This window comes from Xiphophorus couchianus, chromosome 5 (assembly GCF_001444195.1).
Source record: "Xiphophorus couchianus chromosome 5, X_couchianus-1.0, whole genome shotgun sequence".
Taxonomy (NCBI): Eukaryota; Metazoa; Chordata; class Actinopteri; order Cyprinodontiformes; family Poeciliidae; genus Xiphophorus; species Xiphophorus couchianus.
This window is the reverse complement of record NC_040232.1, coordinates 37,458,665-37,479,969: the sequence shown is the minus strand read 5'-3', so window position 1 is coordinate 37,479,969 and position 21,305 is coordinate 37,458,665. Positions and strand designations below refer to the sequence as shown.

At 40.9% G+C, this 21,305-nt stretch overlaps 2 protein-coding genes across 4 annotated transcripts; one reads left to right on the top strand and one right to left on the bottom strand.

The window, feature by feature from the left end:
• The first annotated feature begins 629 nt into the window (after positions 1-629).
• tmem192 (transmembrane protein 192) lies at positions 630-14,903 on the top strand. Of its 3 annotated transcripts, none has more exons than XM_028019060.1 (6): positions 630-766; positions 2,294-2,446; positions 2,559-2,820; positions 3,630-3,752; positions 12,208-12,313; positions 14,334-14,903. In XM_028019060.1, exons 1-6 carry the CDS (start codon positions 737-739, stop codon positions 14,446-14,448), a joined length of 789 nt encoding a protein of 262 aa, XP_027874861.1. In that variant the 5' UTR covers positions 630-736; the 3' UTR covers positions 14,449-14,903. The 3 variants fall into 3 exon arrangements, with proteins under 3 accessions (XP_027874861.1, XP_027874860.1, XP_027874859.1); XM_028019059.1 differs by having other exon boundaries at positions 2,291-2,446; XM_028019058.1 differs by having other exon boundaries at positions 655-766; positions 2,212-2,446.
• Positions 14,904-15,805: 902 nt separating this feature from the next.
• Positions 15,806-20,219, bottom strand: apela (apelin receptor early endogenous ligand). The gene is made up of 3 exons (XM_028019061.1): positions 19,368-20,219; positions 16,846-16,935; positions 15,806-16,258 (listed from the first exon to the last, which is right to left on the bottom strand). Exons 1-2 carry the CDS (start codon positions 19,456-19,458, stop codon positions 16,847-16,849), a joined length of 180 nt encoding a protein of 59 aa, XP_027874862.1. The 5' UTR covers positions 19,459-20,219; the 3' UTR covers positions 15,806-16,258; position 16,846.
• Between the last annotated feature and the right edge of the window lie 1,086 nt (positions 20,220-21,305).

Genomic DNA, 21,305 nt, shown 5'->3' with positions numbered 1-21,305 from the left:
AGTGGTGACTTTACAGTAGTTTTGTAGAGAAGTGAAAAAGGATAATAATGCAGTAAAATAAGTTTTCACTTGCTTTCATGTTGGCTTTCACGTCCTCTGACTGAGGGCAACCTGCTGCCACTATGTTGTAATTAATTGGGATTATTTATATATATATATATATATATATATATATATATATATATATATATATATATATATACTGCTCAAAAAAATAAAGGGAACACTTTAAGTGTTTAACACCTGTTTAAGTGTTCCCTTTATTTTTTTGAGCAGTGTATATATATATGTGTGTGTGTGTTCTTACACCCTTGGTGCTGGTGCCTATGTCCAGCGAGACATTTCAGGCAAGAGTCGGGGTACACCCTGGACAGGTCGCCAGTCCATCACTGGGCAACACAGAGACAGACAGAACAAAGAATCAGCAGCGGTTGCTGAAAATGTTCTTTTTAGTTTGGGTTTAAAGATGGCGGATTGAATGATGTTTTCCTATTAAATAAATATTATTTAAACACGCACACACTAACACCTAAGGAGATTTTAGAGAAACCAATTAATAGGATATGTATGTACTGTATGTTTAGTAGTTAGTAGTGTTTGTTTTTTTGAGTCATGTAGCCCTACTCCTTACCTGTTGGTGGCGGCAATGCTCTTCCCACCGCCAATAAAAATCAGGAAGAACGCACAGATGTGTGTTTTTGGTCAGTTTTATGATCTTTAACATAATCTTAGGTTCATGGAGTCAGCGAGACCTGCTCTTCATGCAGTAAGTAACCTGTCGTTTTACGGTCACTGGTTGCCATGTTAACGGCTAGCTGCAGTCAGATATCCTTGGAGCTCGTTAGCTAGTTCGACCTGTCAGTTGTAAACAGGGTGAATTTTAGGCTCGTTTAGGCAGTAAGTTTTCATTAACTCTTTATGTTTTCAGGACGGACAGTCTGGAAGAACCCACAAATATAAATATAACCCGCTTTCTTTGGTTATATTTATCTGTCATTTCCGGGTAATTTTTAAGGCTAATGTCGAGTTTAAATGTTACTAGTGCCTATAATCAGATTCCACAATATCAGTTTGAATAAGCTCCGTCTTACTCAGACACCCAGTGATATATTTCCCTTTAATACTGATTATTAGATCGTTCAACTAACAAAAATCTCAACTTCAGTTTCTTGGAAAAATGTCCATCCAAGTGTTCAAATCAGAAATGTCAGTCGACTGGATAGATTGTTAGTTAGCAGTATATGGACTTAATATGAGATTGGGGCTTCTTTAGTATTAATGAATGCAAGCTATAGCTTTATCATTATTGTGAAGCAAAGCTAGAATCAGGAGGAGATGAATAAAACATGAGCTGTGCGCAGAGCCAGAAGTAAAGATTGATCAAAATAACTCTGAAATCAGGATCCCAGAGTCTGGAGGAAGATGTACAGAATCAAAGAAGTTTATACATTCTGGGGTTGGTTGGGAAGCCATGCCATTTTCTCAGTCAGAAGTGCCCACACCGGCTTTAATGACCATGATGTCAGTGTTTGATTGGCCAGGTCACTCACCAGGCCTCAATCTACAGATGTGTAGATAAGGAGGAAGATCAGAGACACCAGAACCAACAATCTGAAGGCCGTAGTTAAAGGAGCGGTATTTTGTAGGCACAATCAAGTGACTGTTAGTTCCAATGGTTATAAAAATGCTACATATATCAAGCATGGCTTAAAATAAATTGTGACTTTGCAATTTAGCACATTGAAATTGGGCTGTTGGCTTTTTAAGAAACTCCTGCTCTTTGTGACATTCCATCTTCAGTATATCATCCCATCACATCCCATCATAATTCATTTGATTTGTTATTTATGTTGTTTTATTTGTTTCTTTTGGATCTTTAAAATAATGTTCATTAGAATTGAAATTATATCGATTTTTGAGTGGGTGTATTTGCATTTGTTATGCCTTTACCACTACTCTACCTGAAAATGGTCTCAGAACAACAATATTATCGTTTATCGCAATAACTTCTGGGCCTATTTATCGTCCAGCAAAATGTGTTATTGTGACAAGCCGATTCGTGGTGTGGTGTATTTGTGGAGTGGGTATTAAATTAAATGTATGGAGGCCACTAGTCTTGAACACAGCCGTCCGGGATTTGATTCCCAACCTTGTGACTGCTTGACTTCTTCCTTCACTCTCCATTTCTTGCGTGCACGCTGAAAAATAAAGCCCACGAGTGCCCCCAAAAACCTTTGAAAAAAGAGGAAAAAAGCATTTTTGCCTTGACCAAGATGGCGTCCTCCTCCAGCAGGCAGGCTCGTCAGCAGACATGACGCAGAGCACAGAGGAGGACTCTCTGGTGGACGGACCGCTGATCTCCGCTGATGCCCTCCAGTCTGCCATGAGGAGAGAGTTTCAGTCTGTGCCAACAACCTGTCCTGCTGGCTTCCTGTCTCTAATGCACGTACGTTGTGCACACCTTTACCTTTCTGTTATTATAGTTTGTGTTTTACGTTGCCGTTACAACATTCCTCAACTTAAACCAGTTTCTGCGTCTGTTCTCTTGGTGTCCTCAGGTTGTGTACGTGGTGCTGTCGTTGTGTGTGGGCGTGTTGTGCGTGCTGAAGTTCGGCCAGGAGGAGGAGTGCTCGCGTATTTTGGGCAGCGTGCAGGGCGACAGCGTCATCGTGTTCGGGAAGGTGTTCCTGTGGGTGCTGATGCTGCTGCTCACCGTCTGGACGCACCACCACCACAGCCGCGTCCGCAGCCGGGGATACCTGAGCTTCTACAGACAGACACAGAGGCTCAAGCAGCTGCCGCTCCTCATACATTCAACAGGTGGGACGGCACACAGCTGCGTTTTCATTGCAGATGTGAGCAAATCTTTGTCTATGATGTGCTGATGTCGAAAAAAACACTATTTTGATATCGCAGTGACTACGATAAATAAGAAACTGAATTAAAATTACACGTGAATAAGCTTGTTCTTGAAATAAGTCATGAGAAATCATGACCGTGAGAGATGTAAAACAGCTAAATAAGATATATTTATAACTTAGCCATGGCACTAGCGCCCATCATCTATCAGCCAATCAGAAGGGACGTCTAATAGTAACATCCCACTGTTGATCACTTGACTAGTGTGATGTGACAAAAGTGTTTCCATTGCAGTTGTACCAAATACTGTACATCTTTTTCCATACCAAAACCATCCTGGCGCAAAATCTTTTTATCGAGTTTATTGAGTTGTTGAAATTTGCGTGTTTGCATTGAGAGAGTTTATATTTGTAATTTCAAGATGCACAATTTTATGACTAATGGAAACGCAGATGCCGCTTTCACACTAATTAAGACGTTTCCTTTTTTTTTTTTTTCTTTTACAATACAACCACGATGTCACATAAAATGGGGATGTGTAATAAAAATAATGCAAGATGTAAAATAAATAATTAAAATCTAAACTCCATCCGTCCATCCATTTTCTTAGGGGTTGCTAGTGCCTATCTCCAGCTGTCAATGGGCGAGAGGCGGGGTCACCCTGGACTGGTCGCCAATGCATCGCAATATATGAATATTTATAATTTTCTGTAAAGGGTAAATTTCTCCACAAGATGGCAGTAACGCGCTTGTGTTTCTTTGTGTGCCAGGTAATGTTCTGCTGCTGCTGCTCCTGGCTCTGAGGTTACCGCAGACGATCCACGCCTCTGTGATGCTCAGCATTCTGGGTGTTGAAGTTCTGGTGGCCATGCCATGCCTCCTTTACTACACAGGTAAACTCTAACCGCTTACCTGATGCTTAATGTAGATCACAGGACTCTGATGTTGAGATTGATACTCAGCTTTTTGGCAAGAAGACAAACTATGGTGAACACTGCAAATTTATCAATTAGAAAATCATATACTCAAGGTTTTTACATCTGAAGCAGGACATGAGAGATGCATCCCTCCACCACATCTTTAAGTTTCCATCGATTCTGTAAAAGGAATCATGTCTTTGTGGCTGTGGATAAAGATCCACTTTAAAGCTGGTTAGTTCTAAGGTTTTATGTGCTGGTTCCTGGTGAGGTTAGGAGTTCTCTCAGATCTGAATGGATCAGAGAAAAACTCCAAATAAGAGGGGGAAACAAAAGCCAAATTTCTAAAGAAAGTTCAAATAAATGAAAAATGTCTCCTTGAATACAAAGAAATAATGTTAACTCAAGACTTTTGCTTTCTCTTGCACATTTTTTATTTCGGAAATAAAAAAGTCTGTATTCACATCTATAAACGACAACAAAAAAACCCACAAATTTTGATACCACAGCCTTTATCATAGAGTGGTACCTTCTAATGATTATTATGTCGTCTTGTTGAGTGTTATAATAACTGATTCACTCAGAGACAGGTTGGCTTCTTCATATAAACCCAACCATATGGAACTTGTGTACAGTAGCATTAGTTTATAATCGTGATTCATCAGAAATAATAACTACATAGAAAGATAAATAATCGTAAAAATGCTCAAGTATATTTAATGTAAATTGGAGGGTGAAGAGTGAGAAGTTGTGTTTCCATCGACCATATAATTTGGTAATTTGATATTAAGAAAATAATTTCACCCAATGGAAACACAGCAATTTCCATAATAAGTTTTGGCACTAGGACGAAATGTTTCTTCTTCTTATTATTATTATTTTTTAATCCATATCAAACTTTGCTTAGTTTGCAAAGACACAATGGAAACACTTTTTTCACATCTCATTAGTCATAGGCACAAACCACGAAGAAGACGACAGGATGATGGTGCAGCATTTTCATCATTGACTTATCATGTGATACAAACTTATTCACATGTGATTCTAATTGCGTTTCTTATTTAATTGAAACACCACACATGTAAAATGTTGTTCTTTCAACATTAGCGGAATATAAACAAAGTTTTGCGCACATTTGTGGAAATGCATCTACAAACATTTCCTCTCAGCAGACAATGATTGGATTCTGGAAAAATGCTGCTTTGGGTTCTTATTACGTCTGTATATGAAGTTTACACCATAACAGTGTTTCTGTTCCAAGTTGTAACCTGCTATTTTTGTTAATTGATTCTAAAATTAAGGTATTTGTCTGCATTTTACATGTCGCTCCTTGTTGTACTTGAGGTCGCGTATGAAAAGACCAACACAAGAAAATGATCAGCTCCTTTTACAGAGACACACAAAGCAGATTACATTAGGCCCAAACACACACACGCGCGCACCCCCACACACACTCGCACACACTTCCCCCACTCTATCTGAGCATGTTTGCATCACAATACCCGCCCTGCCTTTCTAAGACTCCGCAGCATGACAATCAGCCATTCAGCTCCGGGTCCATCCTTTGCTTCTATCGCAAACACCCAGCAAAGTTTTCAGGATTATTCCCCAACCCATCCAGTTGTCTTTTCTGTTTTTGTCTCCACTAGAAATCTAAAATGGGTTAATTATGTTTAGTTAGCTTCACTGCAAAAACACAACTCTTACCCAGTACTTTAGTCCAGTTTCTAGTGCAAATGGTACACCTGATATAAGTCATTTACAAGTAACTTTTCAGTAAGATATAGGAGCTTGTTTTGAGCTAATAACTCCTTCATATGATGAAAACTACTAGCTCCATTGTCAGAATATTTGACTTAGAACATGACATTTTCCCCATGTTATAAGTGAAACAGTGTGTCATTGGAGCATCCTCAGCAAATCAGAACTGGCAGAATTACAGCACTTAAAATGACAAACATTTACAGAAAAGTTTCTGCAAAACAAATTCTTCATTATTCATCTAGAACAGGGGTGTCAAACTCCAGTCCTCAACGGCCGCTGTCCTGCAGTTCTTTTTATTTGCCACAGGTACAAAACACTGGAATGAAATGACTTAATGACCTCCTTCTTGTGTAGATCAGTTCTCCAGAGCCTTACTGACCTAATTATTCTGTTCAGGTGTGGTGCAGCAGAGGCACATCTAAAGGTTGCAGGGCAGTGGCCCTCCAAGGACTGGAGTTTGATACCTGTGGTCTAGAAGTTGGATTTATTTTTGTTTTTTAAAGTTTGTATTAAACCTTTCAGAGGAAGTTGGTATCCCTAAGCCTGCTAGCAGACGACTTCTAGCCGTTTTTGTCTGTTGGTGTAGCCTCTGAAGCAGAGGACATGGATCCCCCCTCAGCCTGAAAGCTCGGTGAGCTCCTGGCCCCGCCCACCGTTCACACACACTCCCCGGAGATTTAAAAGAGAAAGGCAGAGTGCTCTGCTATGACTCATCAGCATTTTTAATTAGTTTTCTTAAAAAAGGGAATTTTATTGCCGCTGTTTGTTGTTCACTAGTTGATTCACAAGACGGTTACTAGAATCAAACCAGGCGTTTTTAAAAGCGTCCTGAAATGACTGAGCGTATTCCAAGCCTGAAGCAAGGTGGCAACACTGAACTTCAGTGGTCCAGCAACCAGGTCCAGACACTTTTCTGCTTGATGGCCGATGAGAAACAACAGCACCTGGTTATTTAGGCCGTCTCGTCGTGACGACCAAACCCACATTGAGGTGCTTGTAATGGTAGACGACCTGAGTCAGGTCAGGTAGAACCGAGCACTAACGGAAAAAAATGGTGCTAGTCGTATTAGCTAATGTGGGCAGCCATGTTTGATTGATCAGAGCTCTGTGGGATGTTTAAAGCTGCAGTATGTAACTTTTACAAAAAACTGTTTTCTCCATATTGGTTAAAATAATCACCATCTTATGACAGTTTAATAAGAGACTGATCATCTGTGAAAAGATCGATCTACTCCACCTCCCTGTGTTTTTCTGTCTGAAGAAATTAACTGCACACGATCAAAAACAACCAGTCAGGATGAGGAAGAGGGGCTTAGTGCTGTTAATCAACCTTGTGTACGCGTTGCTACGTGTGCTAATGGTGGAGAAACGAGTAACATTACAGAAAAACTGTATATCTGTCGTAATCTGTGACTATGCTAACTAGGCTTATCATTCAGGGGCAGGGTTTGAGCAGCGCTTACACAAGGGCGAGTGATGGCACTAAAACCTTCCTCCAGGTTGTGATTGGTCGTTTCTGAGCAACTTATTTGTTCAGATGACAGCAGAACCCTAAGGAAAGGCAGAGAGGCTCAATTTTTATTTTATTTTATTTTTTTATTCACAGATTATCTGTCTAATACTTTCACGACGTAGTGAAAATATAAGATAAGTATAACATGAAAAAAAAACAAACATACATTCTTGTATAAGTTACATACTGCTGATCTTTGTTCATAATATCCTCTAAGGCCTTCCTGGAACAGCTGTATTCATATGGAAATGAAATGTCATGCAGCCGTTTGCAATTTAATGAAATGGCTGCACTGCATGTTACTTTCAATTAACATTACAATTACAATGTACCTGTTGAAAAGCCATTAAAATGTGTATGTTAGAGGCTGTCACGTGAAAAGAGTCTCAAGAGATATTTAAAGTTAAATTTAAACATCTTATGTTAATTTAACATAAAGTTTAAAGTAACCCCGTCCGATGGGTTGATCAGCATTAGAACGATTCAGGATTTGCAGGTGACGCCTCACCTTTCAGCTTTTCTGTTGGCCGTGTAATGGGGAAACTGCTGCTGAAGATGGTGGAGCAGAGGATGTTGCTATCGAAGAGTCTGGATTGAAAGGAAATCCATATTAAAGGTTTGTTTGGCCGCTGAAGGGCGCAGATGCCCAGGGGAGATACCAGCCGGCCACGGAGGAAAGATAAGAGGCACGAGGATTTAATTTAGCCAAAGGGGAGCGCTGCTGCCCCCCCCCCCCACCCCCCCTCCCACAACCCACCCAGGTATTGTCCCTGTGTTTACAGGGCAGCTGATCTAGTCTGGTGTTCCTCTGGGGTATATGTTTGTGTTTGACAGTCACATTCCAACTGAGATCAGGCCGGTCCAGCATGGTCAAACCATGCAACGCGTCCTGGTAGCTCACGCTGACGCCAGTAGATGGCTCCTAGATGGACGCCTGCAGCTATGGAGTCCACACAGGAAGGCCTCGTTCAGCGGCTCTTTGAAATGCGGGCTGATTGTTTGAGCTCCTCTGTATGTTTCTGCCTCTCATTTTAACATGAATGCACTCTGCTCTATAGAGCTGCATGCACATCAAAGCCTTCAAAGGACTCCACTTAGAACACATCCTTCTGTTCTGCCAGCGCCGGAGTTAATGTGAGCCCCGCAGGGCGCATGGCACCAGCAAGGATGCTGATACCTGCAGCATAACCCTACATAGTTGATGCATTTCTTCTTGGCATAAAGACATTCTGGTAATTTTTTAAGGGGGCAGTATTGTGTGTTTTCTAGACACAGAGTATCATTTTATGGTACAATCAAATAACTATTTTAAACTCAGTTGTTATAAAAATGCTGTGTATATTAAATATTACTTTAAAAGAAATTTGACTTTGTAATGTAACACCTTGAAATTGGACCTCTGTCTCTTTAAAAACTAAGCCTTCAGGAAGTCATCTTAACATGGCTCCTCTATTAACCCTTTAATAACATTTTTACCAGCGTTTCACTCAGACGTAGCTCAAATAATGAGCTCAGCAGACGTCCAGTTTCACCAGGTGTTTGCTAATTGCTGCTGGCTAGTCTGAAGGAGCTGAGTAGCGGAGGAGTTGACGGGGAGGGCTGCTCTGTGAGGCAAAAGCTCCGAAACTGCAGCTCTGAGTTAGCAAACACCTGGTGGAACTGTTCATCTACTCAGCAGATCCCAGTGTTTCATTGGGAGTTACTTCCCAATGAGACGCTGGTAAAAACTTGGTTAAAGGGTCAATAGAGGAGCCATGTTGTGATGACTTCCTGGAGGTGGAGTTTCAGACAGAACAGGAAGTTTAATAGTGACAGAAGCCCAATTTCAAGGCATTTTTTTTAAGTCATATTTGATACGTATAGCATTTTCATAACTACTTGATTGTGCTATAAAATGGCTCTGCGTGGCTGGAAAATACAAGATTTCTCAAACATGCATGAAAGAATCCAAGCAAAACTCCAGGTATGGTTTTGATGAGGGGATAACATAATACAAATCTCCAAAAAGTCCATTTTACATCATACTTCTCCTTTAACATTTCAGTTACAGTCAACCTGTTGTTGATCTATTATATCTGCAGGTTTTCTGAGGTTTCCAAATGAGAATAGTGGATTAATCGGAAAACAAGCAAAGACTTTAGGCAGTTTAGAGTCTGAACTGATTCAATATCCTCAGAGGCTCAGAGAGAAAACCACGTCTGAATGTCCAGTGTGTCAAACCTGGAAGCAGACGGCCACACTGGGATTCTCTCCGTAACAAAATCCCAGACCCCACACTCCACCACCACAACGCTCCTGTGATTCCCGTTTATTTCCGCCCAGCAGTCCTGGAAGTACTCCGACTCCTGTTTAAACTTGTGTGGTGCTGTTAGCACTTCTGCAGCTTCACTGTTATCACCTGGAAATGTGCACTTCCAGGTGGGTGACAGAGGCTTCAGATGAGAGCAGTCTGACTGCGTCTCACCATCTGAGAGTCTCTTGACAGGAAGGCGTGAAATGTGCCACCTCCTCCACACCGCCTGCTGCAGCTAGCCGCCTGTCACTCTGCGTTTGCCTTTCTGGGTTTAAATCTACTGTGACAGTGTTTATGTTATAGATAGACTGCATTGTTAGTCCACTAAAGGCATTAGTGTAGAAATGAAAGCTGTGAAAAATACAGAGTTTTTAAATAATCAGCTGTTTGGATTTTGGAGGAGAGGAAAGGCGGCGGCATTGAAACGCTGTGAAGGTTCTCTGTTTAATAATGTCCAACAACTACGAGCTGCAGAAAGCTTTAATGAAAGCTCAGGATTGATACTAGAAGGTGTGAAGTTTAGCTCCCATAATAATTGAAACAGTTGTGACGTTTATTATGAGTCACTAGTTGGATTTCCATTACAAAGGCACACAAAACATTGTCGATATTCTGCTAATGTCAAAAAAAACACATGTTCACAATTTAAATTACATGTTAATAAAGTTTGTTCACACAGTCAGTCATTTAAAAACCTTCTGCTCCATAATCCTCCAACCACTTCCTGTTGTCGTCTTCTTTGTGGGTTTTGCCAGTGGCAACATCCGGTTGTGGATCATGTGACTCGTGTGATGCAAAAAAAAAAATTCCATTGCAGTTTTGCTTTGCATAATAAGCCAATTTCGATTCAATTACAAAATAACAAAACAATAATCCTTCGTTTTTATCGAAAAAAAAAATTTTTTTTTAAATTGCTGTGTTTCCATTAAGCAAATTTATTTTCAAGCTGTCAAATCCATATGGTCGATGGAAACACAGCTACAGACGGTGGTTAGCTCTGATTTACTGCGCGGAACATCAGTACTGAACATGTCATCGGTTTCTGTTGAGATGATTTCCACACCAGATGTCACTACCAACCCAGTTAACACACACATACAGTGTGTTATGAATGAAACTGCACAGAGAACCTGCTTACTGAGATGAATTATACGCTTTGTAGAAAAGCCTTATTTCATCGTCTCAGCTCCACGGTCTCCGGTCTGGAGGAACTACGGCGCGCTGCTCAGAGAGGTTTTAGTACGTTCTTTCTCCACATCTTCTTCTGCACAATTCCTCACCAGTCATTCTTTTTCCTTTAGGATTGACTGGGACAGTTTAGCGGCTTGGTTTTCTTTCTCCTAAACCAGCCGAGACGTTCCTTGGCTGCGTGTCTTTGGAGTCGTCTTACTTTAAAAAACACACCCATTCAAATTCTTGTCGGGACTGTTTCAGTAAAATTCACTATTTATTCTCCATTTCTATGAAGCATGAAGGGACAATGTGATGCTCCCACCTCCAAATGGTAAGCTCGAATTACTTTAGAGCTTATTATAATAAGAATTATTTTAAAAATAATATCTTATTTTCACTAAAAAATATATTTTTTTGTGAAAATATCTTTGTACAGTTTAAATAAGACAAAACTAACTTAAAAGTAATTTCTTTTTGTCCACATGTAGGAGTTGGTTTTAAGTCAATAATTCCTTAATTTCCACCAGCAAACCATTTCAATTATAACAAGATATTTTTCCCATTTTACAAGTAAAATAATCTGCCAGTGGAGCTGGAACTTTTTCATCAACATTAAGGAATTATTGACTTAAAACAAGTTCCAATATCTTGCTGAAAAGTTTATTTTGAATATTTAAAATGTTTTCCAGTTTAAGTATGAAATGTTAATTAGAATTTAAGGTTTTTGTGATCTTTGAGAATGTGTTCTAGCATTATTATTCCATTACCTCTAAGTAAAGTGAACATGATCTCAAAACGGCAGTATTGTAGGGACAACTAGTCGCTCAGTGAAGTGGTTTTGGTGACATTCCTACTGGCAGGAGTTGGGAATGCTCTCTAAGCATGGACAGGTTTCAGCTGGTGTCTCGTCTTCCTTACTGCAGCTTCACACACACACATAGATTTAGGACCTAATTATGCAGGAATGTGGAGTATTTCTTTATATTGTGTGGATGCTCTGAAGCTGAACTGTTCAGGTAAAGATAGGGTTCTGTTTCCTCTGGCTAATCACTCTGGAGTCTTATCCCGCCGGCCTTCCTCACGTCATCCACACCTCTTCGTGTTCTTATCTCGGTTCCCGGCAACGCCGTCATGTGTTTGTGCTGCGGTTGTTCCCACACCTCGCCCCGAGTGTTAAGGTGGACTCTCAGGGTGTCAGAATTTGAGGCTTGGGAGCGGAGGACGACGACTCCTGAGCGTAGGATGGAACGGTTCACGTGAGACTGGAAAAATGGAAAAACAATAAAGAGACAAACGGGAGGCGTTTCACACCCAGCTGGAAGCCTCTCCAGCTGGAAGCCTCTCATTAGCCGCCTTTCCATCACAAACGTGTGCAAATTTTTGTCTAGGTTCCGCTAATGTCGAAAGAAACGCATTTGCGGTGTTTCTATTAAATAAGCAATGATTAAAATTAAAATCACACGTGAATAAGTTAAGAAACTGTCCACACAGTCATCCTTCTGCCACTTCCTGTCGTCTTCTTCATCTTTTCCCCAGTAGCATCATCATCTGACTGTTTCCATGGCACTTTTGTGAATTCTGTTTTCTCAATTCTGTTATCAATGGAAACACAGCTATTAATGTTCTTCATTTACTCAGATTACAACCTGAAGCCTCTAAATGTGTCGCTGTGTGTGTCTTTTTTATAGTCAAAGTAATGCAGTTCAACAGACAGCGAGCTGCACCAGACGTGAGCCAAGAGGAGCATTCACACACCTACAGCGTCCCAAGCCTGCCGACCGAGACCGGCTTCAGGTACACCACACACACACACACACACACACACGCCCACCTCCACCACAAAATCAGGTCATTTAACTGAGGGGGATTTTCATTCAGCAAGTTCAGCTTTAGCTTTTGTTGTAACTAAATAACAAAAAAAAGAACTAAAACTGAAATTGGTTGGAGTTTGAGAAGACGGAGCAAAAGAACTGACCGAGGAGCACTTTCTATGATTGAGACAAGTCAAAACACACTCACACCACAAGGTCGGGTCATTTTATAAATATAAAGACAGCAGCTGAAATAACAGAAAATAATGCAAGTTGCAGAGTTGTAGGAGAAGAAAGTAGCAGGTTGAGGGAAAAGTGGTCAGTTTGTCCAACAGCCGCTTTAGCCTGCAGCAGCATAACTCCAGAGATGGATCCATCGGGGTGCTGTGGTGGCGGAGGGGTTAAGTATAACCCACATATGGAGGCCTTAGTCTTTGATGCAGCTGTCGCAGGTTCAATTCCCAGACTGGTGACCTCTGCCACATGTCTTCCCACTTCTCTCATTGCCCACTTTTATGTCAATTCACTATCACATAAAGGCCACAACAGCCAATAAAACCTTTTTTTTTTTTAAAGAGAGAGATAGATCAGGATAAGCTAACTCCTCAGAATGAGGCAGTGCCATGTTGACACTAAAGCTTCCTCTTTCGCCATGGCGACAACCCAAAGCATTCACTCAGATCAGAAAATGAACATCTGCAGTTTCCCTTAATAAGATTTGGATTTTAAATCTTAATGAGAATCTGTGTCCTGTAAGAAAATTTAACTACATCAGTGTTAGTTTAATCTATCACAGTTTCATTCATTCATTCATACAAATAAGCGTAAGTTTTAACATGGGAATGTAAAAGATGAATTCTGCAAAAGGAGCTTAAATATGATATTTCTGTGACCAGTAGGAGAAATGCGACCTCCAGATGCGTCTTTACTGTCATATGTTGCACAAGCATTTATTGCATCTTCTGACCTGCTGACCCCCACAGAGAGGGAATCCACTGGATCGGTCATTCATTACAGTCACATTGTTTTAGGTTTAGTGGCCTGTTGTTTTGTCATCAAATACTTTTATAACAAATAAAACATGGCAAACATTTACAGGGCCAGTGTTATGTAAAATGAACTTTTTTTAGATTTAAATCATGTTATGCTCCATCATAAAATAAATCATTCCTGGAGTGTTGCTTTGATTCTTTCGTGCATGTTTGAGAAATCTTTTAATCTCCCATGGCAACAATTCAGCTGTGCAAAATGCCTGGGTGGACCTAGCTCCGCCTTTGAGGACAAAGCTCCTCCTCTGAGCTGCAGTTTGAAATCTCCTGAGCTTCTGACTTACTCAGCTCCTTCAGACTAGCCGGCAGCAATTAGCAAACACCTGGTGAAGCTGCACATCTGCTGAGCTCTTCAGAGGAGCTGCTTCTCAGTGAAACACCAGTTAAAACTTTGTTAAAGGGTTAATAGAGGAGCCATGTTGTGATGCCTTCCTGAAGGTGGAGTTCCAGAAAGAGCAGGAGTTTCTTAAGGAGGCAGAGGCCCAATTTCAAGCCTTTAAATTGCCAAGTCAAATTTATTTCAAATTATATTTGATATATTCAGCATTTTGTAGAGCAACTGCAGTTAGCACAGTTGATTGTTCTATAAAATTATTCTATGTGCCTAGAAAATACATAATACTGCCCCTTTAAATTTAAAAGTTCATACAAACACAACTAAATTCCACGTTCTTAGTTGGAAACAAGAAAATGCTAAAGTTGACAGATGTGTGTACAGAAAAAAAGCGTTCTTAGCATCTGCTAACTCCCACCAAAAGTAAGCCTGGTTTACAGATCGACTGAAGGATGAAGGTGGTGGATGTAGATTTAAATCATGTTATGCTCCATCATAAAATAAATCATTTATGAGTAGAAAAATGAGTAGAAAAGCAGCTACAGTCCAAAGAAAGAAAAAAAAAAAACCAGGCAGGTGTTTTGATAACTGAATCTCTGCATGTCCTCTCTGTGTCTCAGAGGCTTGTCCGGTCTGGAGGAGGTGGTGGAGAAGCAGGCCGACCTCATAGAGTACCTGAAACAGCACAACACGTTACTGAGCAAGAGGCTGCTCAACCTCACCGCTCAGCACTGAGCTCACCCTGCTGATGAAAGCCTCCAGCTCTCAGGAGGAAGATCGCTCCACCGCTCTGAGAGGAGATCTGAAGCAATAAAGTGGAGCAAACACACCTGTTCACACACACTGAGCCGGCCGGCTCCACCGCCGAGGCCTCCGCACCTGAGACGGACTGATAACGCAGGAGGAGGAGGAGGAGGAGGAAGATGGAAGGTAAAGGGAGGAGATGGAGTCGTGGGTCACAGATCTGAGGTGACGGAGGTTTTTATCTCTGCTCTACAAGCTTCACTGACCTCTGACCTCCAGCCTGTTCCTCTGAAAGCAACAGAGCAGTAAGTCCTTTGTGCATCTGCACAAAGGACAGAGAGGTTATCATCTACCTGGGTCAACATGCACTGTTTATCGATCGCATTACTTTTCTTACATGTTTTGTCGTTAATTCTGTGAGTCAATAAAATCTTTGATTTTTCTTACTTCCTTTTGTCTTAACTTGAACTTTAGATCAGCTGCAGCGGCAACAGCAGGACTATTGTGCTTCATCTGTTCAGTTTAATGCCATGGTAACAGGGAGGCCGTCACTATCTGCGTCTCCACTGAAACAGGCAATTTGTAATGGACACATTCTTCACATTTTTCACTTAACCTCTTAAAAACTACAAATATTTAAATTCTGTTTTTTAATAGGAAAATAAAAGTCTGATTTCCTAAAATGCAATAACAGCGTTCCTTGGTGTACTTGATCATTTCTAACAAAGCATGCACCTGCTAAAAATATATTTTTTAATATGAACATGAGCTTTTTTTTATTTTATTTTATTCAATTTTTTACAGAATTAGAATCTGGTGAGGCTAAAAATATTCCACTTAAGGACTTCTGGGTAAAATACTTTTACATATTTCTTTTTGATCTGAAATGTAAAATGTATTTTATGGTGTTTTTTTTTTTTTTTTTACTCCATTCAACGATTATTTCAAAAATTGATTCATGGTGATCAATCCAACTGATTCAGCCGTATTTTAACGCAGATCTCAGGCGGGACAATCTGTCCACAGGTCCACTGTGGATCACGAACTCCACAAGTCCAACTGTAACAGGTGGTGGTGGCAGCATCATGCTGAGGGGATGCTCGTCTTCAGCAGTGACAGAGGTTCGCCTCCCGACAGACGTAAACTCACAGCCAGAACTGCAATGGAGCGGACTGTACCAGACCTTATCACTGTCTTGAAATGGCCTAGTCAAAGTTCAAACTTGATTCCAATTGAGAATCCGTGGGAAGACTAGAAAATTGTTCTTTCCAGATGTTCACCATCTAACCTGACTTGAGTTTTTTTATTTCTTTGTTTTGAAGGAATAATGGGCAAAGTAAAAACAATAGAACTGCACATTCATTTTATTAAACGGGTGGAAAAGTTTCTCAGTCAGCAGCTCAAGTGCATACATACATACATTCTAAACAGATTTGTTCAGTTTCTTTGGTCTGCAGCGTTTCTGCTAAACGCTGAACATTCTTCATGATAAATCTTCTCTCTCTTGGTTATGAAATGTGACTCCAGGATGAAGCTCCACGTCTCTGAAGTCACACCTGTGAGCGCCGCGCCGCTGTCAGCTTTTATGGTTTATACTTTGTCCTGAATGAACAGTTTTTCATCTCAAGTCTCCTGGAGAGGCTGACTTTGAAGTTCTCCCTTTGGCGGTGCATCATGGCCGTCTCTGAGTGGCGTTTCATGGATTTTTCTCCTCCACCTCCTGCGTCCGTCTGTCTTGACTGATCCATCCACGCCGCCGAGGATCACATCCAGCCGCGCTCCTCTGAAGAGTTTCCTCGGCCTGGGATGGAAAAAAACACTTTCTTTAATGTCCTGCTGAGACGACGTCAGAGTAAATGAGCAGGAATCGCCTCTCTTGCATTAAAGCATTTCTCTCCATAATTAGCTGGATTTATGCCTCAACCTTTTCCTCCACGCTCCCTTGTTCTGCGTGAACCCACTGCTGCTGATCACAGCCACCCTGCTAACTGCCTGGCCTGTAACCCAGCTTTGCTCCATGCAGCTTCACTGCAAAAACACAAAATCTTACCAAGTATTTTTAATCTAGTTTCTAGTTCAACTCTCTTAGCACCTCTGCAATAAGACAAAACTGACTCACAAGTACATTTTCAGCAAGATATAGGAGCTTGTTTTAAGTCTCAATATTAATGAAAAAGCATTTGTTCCTTTGGCAGATTATTTCACTTACAACATAAGTGAATCTGACAAAGGCACAAATATTTTCTTCATCAATATTAAGAAAATACCGGCTTAAAATAAGCCTGTATTTATTGCTGAAAAGTTCCTCGCCAGTCAGTTTTGTCTTATGATATTTGCACCATAAACTCGACCAAAATGACGCAGCTGCTTCACAGAAACACGGCTCACCTCAGGGGAACGGGACTCTGGAGTGAAGAGGCATGCAGCGTCTGTGTGGACAGTGGTGCCTGTGGTATTTTCTCCTCAGGTTCAGAAAGTCTGAAACAGACAAGATTGTATTTAAAATACACCAACACAAGAGGCATGGATGAGCTGGGGCCGTTAGCTGCTGGTTATGGCTGTTCAGACATTTAATCCTGCAAATAATCTGGAGGCTGTCCAGTAGGGTTTCATGATTTTTTTTTTTTACACCCCACTGCTGTTTTAAGGACGCAAAGAAAAGTTCTTTTAAAATTCATTATAAATATTATTAGGTACAATTTTATTTTAACCCTCCAGCAGTCTTAGCACGGCACTCGGCTCTTTTCTCCCCTGGTTATGAAATTTTGTTTTAGAAATATAATAAATTTCTATAAATAGCACCATATGCTACTCTATACATAGCATATTTATAGAAGCGCTTCCCAAGTGCTATGGTGTGTTCCATCAGACCGTCAGTTCCCAAAACCACACACACACACAAAAAGAAAATAATAAAAAATTGCAGACACACATACTGGGTAAGTTCTACCCCACCTCACCGCGCACAGGATAAAAAGCTTGTGGGGCCCAATGGACCCCGTCTCTTAACAGGGTTAAGTGAACACCATTTTGAATTTCTGTCCTCGCCATTTTTATTCCCTAAAAGTCAGTTTTAGCAAGCAAAGTAGTTTTTTTCCCAACATCCGTTTGATTATTTTCTGAGCATATGTATGTCAAGAATTGGCAGCAACATTGATTGTTTATTTCTTTTCTGTAAATATTTTTTTTTCACCTGTTCCTTTACTCTAACAACTTGGAAGTTGAAAATGTGTGAGTTTTAATTGTAATTATTCTTGCAAAGTTGCTTTTACCGGTACTTAAATTGCAGGAACGTTCTGGCTAATGACGTCATTTTACCCTTTTTTAAAAAAAAAAAAATAGTTAAATAAACAAAATTATACCTCAATGTTTAACCTTTATGTCAAATATTACCCCACTGTCTGTAAGGAATTTTAACAAAATGCAAGATTTTTCATGGAAACTAAAATTACTTTAATTTAAACAAATAAAATTAAATGGTTTTCAGTGGAACTAAAATGCTATAGGGCGACAAAAATGCCCTAAATTCAGTCAAATAAAACGTACAAATTTATATGCTGTTTGCATCAACACAGCCAAACTAATGGAACAACTTCTTTACAAATGTCCAAGGATACTTATCGATTTCCTGTGGTCAGGTTATAAATGGAACTACGCCATAAACTCGATCCCTCGTGAACACTTGCGACTGTTTTACTGCGCCGAGTCGTTTAGCAGCAGCTGGGCAGCGCGCGAGAGAAAGAGACCAAACACGTGATTATTTCTGAACGTCCCCAATAAATCCGTGGTTCAGAGGCCGCTGGAGGCCGAGCCCAGGAAGGAGGTCCACTGCTGGATGACTTTATGACCCCCACCTCCACCAGCGGCAGCTGCCTCCCTCCAGAAGAAGCGCCTGAAGCCCGGCCTCCACACCTGGCCCTGCTGCACAATCTGAATGGCGATTAACAAAAGCCCGCCGCAGCGCCGGAGGCTGCAGACCGGGTCGCCCTCGTGGCTGCTGTGCGACCGCCGGCGGCCATCTCCACCCATCATCATCATCATCAAATGAACCCCCGACCGCCACCTCACCCCCTAAACTGCCCAACCAGAGCTGGTGGCCTTGAAATTTACCGCAGAAACAAATTAATTCAGAAATTCCTATTTTATTTTTTAGTGCGTTCGCAAAAATAGTTTGGAGGATCGCTAAACCTGTAGAACATATGTGACCCTCTGAGATGGATTAACAGGCTGAAAACAGTCTTAATTTGCGCGTGCGGGGGGGGGGGGTTAAAAAAAAAGAATAAAATAGAATTACTTTATGCATCCCAGCAGGGAAATTATTTGAAAGAAAATTTAAAGATTTCACTGATCACAAACTATTTAAAAAAAATCAAAAGTTACAGAGCAGACTGACCAAGTGTGGAACAGAATTTAAACTAATTTGGTTTGGACCAGTAGCCCGTTATTGAACAGCCAAGTCCATGTTAACTTTAGCCTCCCGCTAACAGAAATGGAATAATAATTTTTGGCAGAAAATTAATGTTTTATTAATTATATGTTCAGAAACTGTATTATTATTATTATTGATATTATTATAAAATTCAACTAGGTATTCTTCACTGGTTAAGGTCTTTAAGCTTAAAACTGCTATTTGAGTTGCTGTGCTGCGGTTTCAACATTTTGTTTAGCTTTTGTTTAGTAATGTTTAGCTAAAGGCACAATCTTTATTGGGGGAGGCATTCATCATTTGTTTTCTCAAATCAGTTTTTACACTTACATCATTTTCAAATTTGACATCTTTAAACTTAATGTAAACCAAGCTGTTTGCTTTTGAGGGTCTAGCAAAGTGATTGAGTAAATGTTACAGTGAGGCGGGTAGTTTAGGGTTAGGTTTAAGGGTGGGGTATGGGTTAGGTGAGGTCAGGGGTCGCTGTGTAGAGTCTTACCTGGTCTGACTGAAAACACAGGAGCCACCAACACTGTGAGCAGCACCAACAAGTACAGCAAGTTGAAAACCTTCATGGCTGAGCTGCCGCTGTGAAAATGTTCCAAAAGTTTGGAAACTTTCTATGGTTCTGGTTCTGGTGCTAGATGGACTGACGATGCTCCGTCTTCTTGCCCTCCCCCAACTTGTTTCTAGTCCAGCAAACAGAGAGAAGCCATCAACTGTGAGCCCGTCCTTCCTAGAACTTGTCAGCAGCTCCCAGTAGGATCTGTGGGTCCAGCCAGTGTGAGGTTGTCTCAAAGTGACCAAGGTAACATCTCCCCCCCCTTCTGTTTTATATAGCCCTTCAAAGGGAGGGGTACACCCTGACAACACCCCCTCTCCGGAGCCCCTCCTCTCTCTCTACTTTTGACTCACACACTCCCTCTCCAGCACACACTCTCAAGCGCTGCACATATTGACCCCACATGTAGAGAGTAATTCCAATGCCAGGAAGCCCCCCCTGGTTCCCTCGGTCCACACAGGCTGCTGCTGCGTTTTGCATCTTGACTGATTGATTTGTTCAAGGAGAGCGGAAGAGGAAGGCAGAGAGGATTTATCACCGCCGCCATTTGAGAGGCTGCAGCTGAGAGTAGCAGGTCTTTCGTGAACCAGATCCCTGCGGTCGTCCCCTGCCCCCGCATTAATGAGGAACCACATCTGGGGTTGGGTGTTGCTCTTTGACCGGGGCGGGGAGCGAGGGGGGCAGTTAAAGGGGGCTGTTGGCCTTTTGCATCCAACGTTTAGGAGCCTGACTGAATGAAATTCAGAGATCTTTTGGACAAGCCAATTAGCCAACGAAGACTTACCGTCTGTCTGTCTGTCTGATGTCTCCGACCGTCTGCTGGCTGGACACTGAATCAGAATCCTCTTTGTTGTCACTGTTGCAATAAGGACTTTGGTACTTCTCGTTGGCAGCATGATGAATTACAATATATATTTAAAAATATATACATGAATACATACAAAATACAATTCAAAAGTCAGTTATTTGGGGATAGTTCAGTCGCTTAAATTTTCTGCCATTTCCATACAATATAATTCCATAAAGCTGCAGTATGTAACATTTATTAAAAAAAACAACTTTACTTACATATTTGTCGAAACTGTCAGTATATCGTGACAGTTTGGTATGAAACAGATCATCGGTTAAAATGTTGATCTCATCTTGGTTGTGCCCCCAGCTGAAGAGTTTTTGGACAGAGATATTCGTTGTTATATCAGACGTGGTTGGCAGAAAAATTGATCCGAACCCCCAAAGTGTTTTGTTTGGGGTGTTTTCGGGGCCATCTCCTGTGTCCTCTTCCCAAGAAAATTCTTTGTCCTTTATGACCATTATTGCAAGGAGGATAATTCTTCTTAAATGGAAATCACCACAACCTCCTTCTTTCATACTCTGGTTGAGGGATATTGTTTATTTCTTAAACTTGAAAAAATTAGGATGTCACTACGGGGTTCCTCTGACAAATTTGCAGAAATCTGGCAGCCATTGCTACGATTGGTTGGTCAAGTTAATTTCCATTCTGTCCCAGTCTAGTCCTTCGTGTATGTATTTGTCTGCTCATGCCTGTGTCCTTTTTCTCGGATTTTCCTTTTCTTATGGTTCCATATTTACTTTCCTGGGCACAAACTGTACTTTCTTTAGGTGTGGCAGAATGCATCTTAATTTTTTATTTATTTCAAAACATTTTTTTTTCTTGCGTGTGTCCTTGTTCTTATGACTTTTTCTTATTGCCTGGGAGTGATTGGAGGTCGTTTTGTTGTGTTTTTTTGTTTTGTTTTTTTATAACTTAAGGGAATTGTATGGTTTGTTTTATATGTATCACATTATAAATGTTTGGCTATGCAATTCCTGTTAAAAACCAAATAAAGTTTGAAAAAAAAA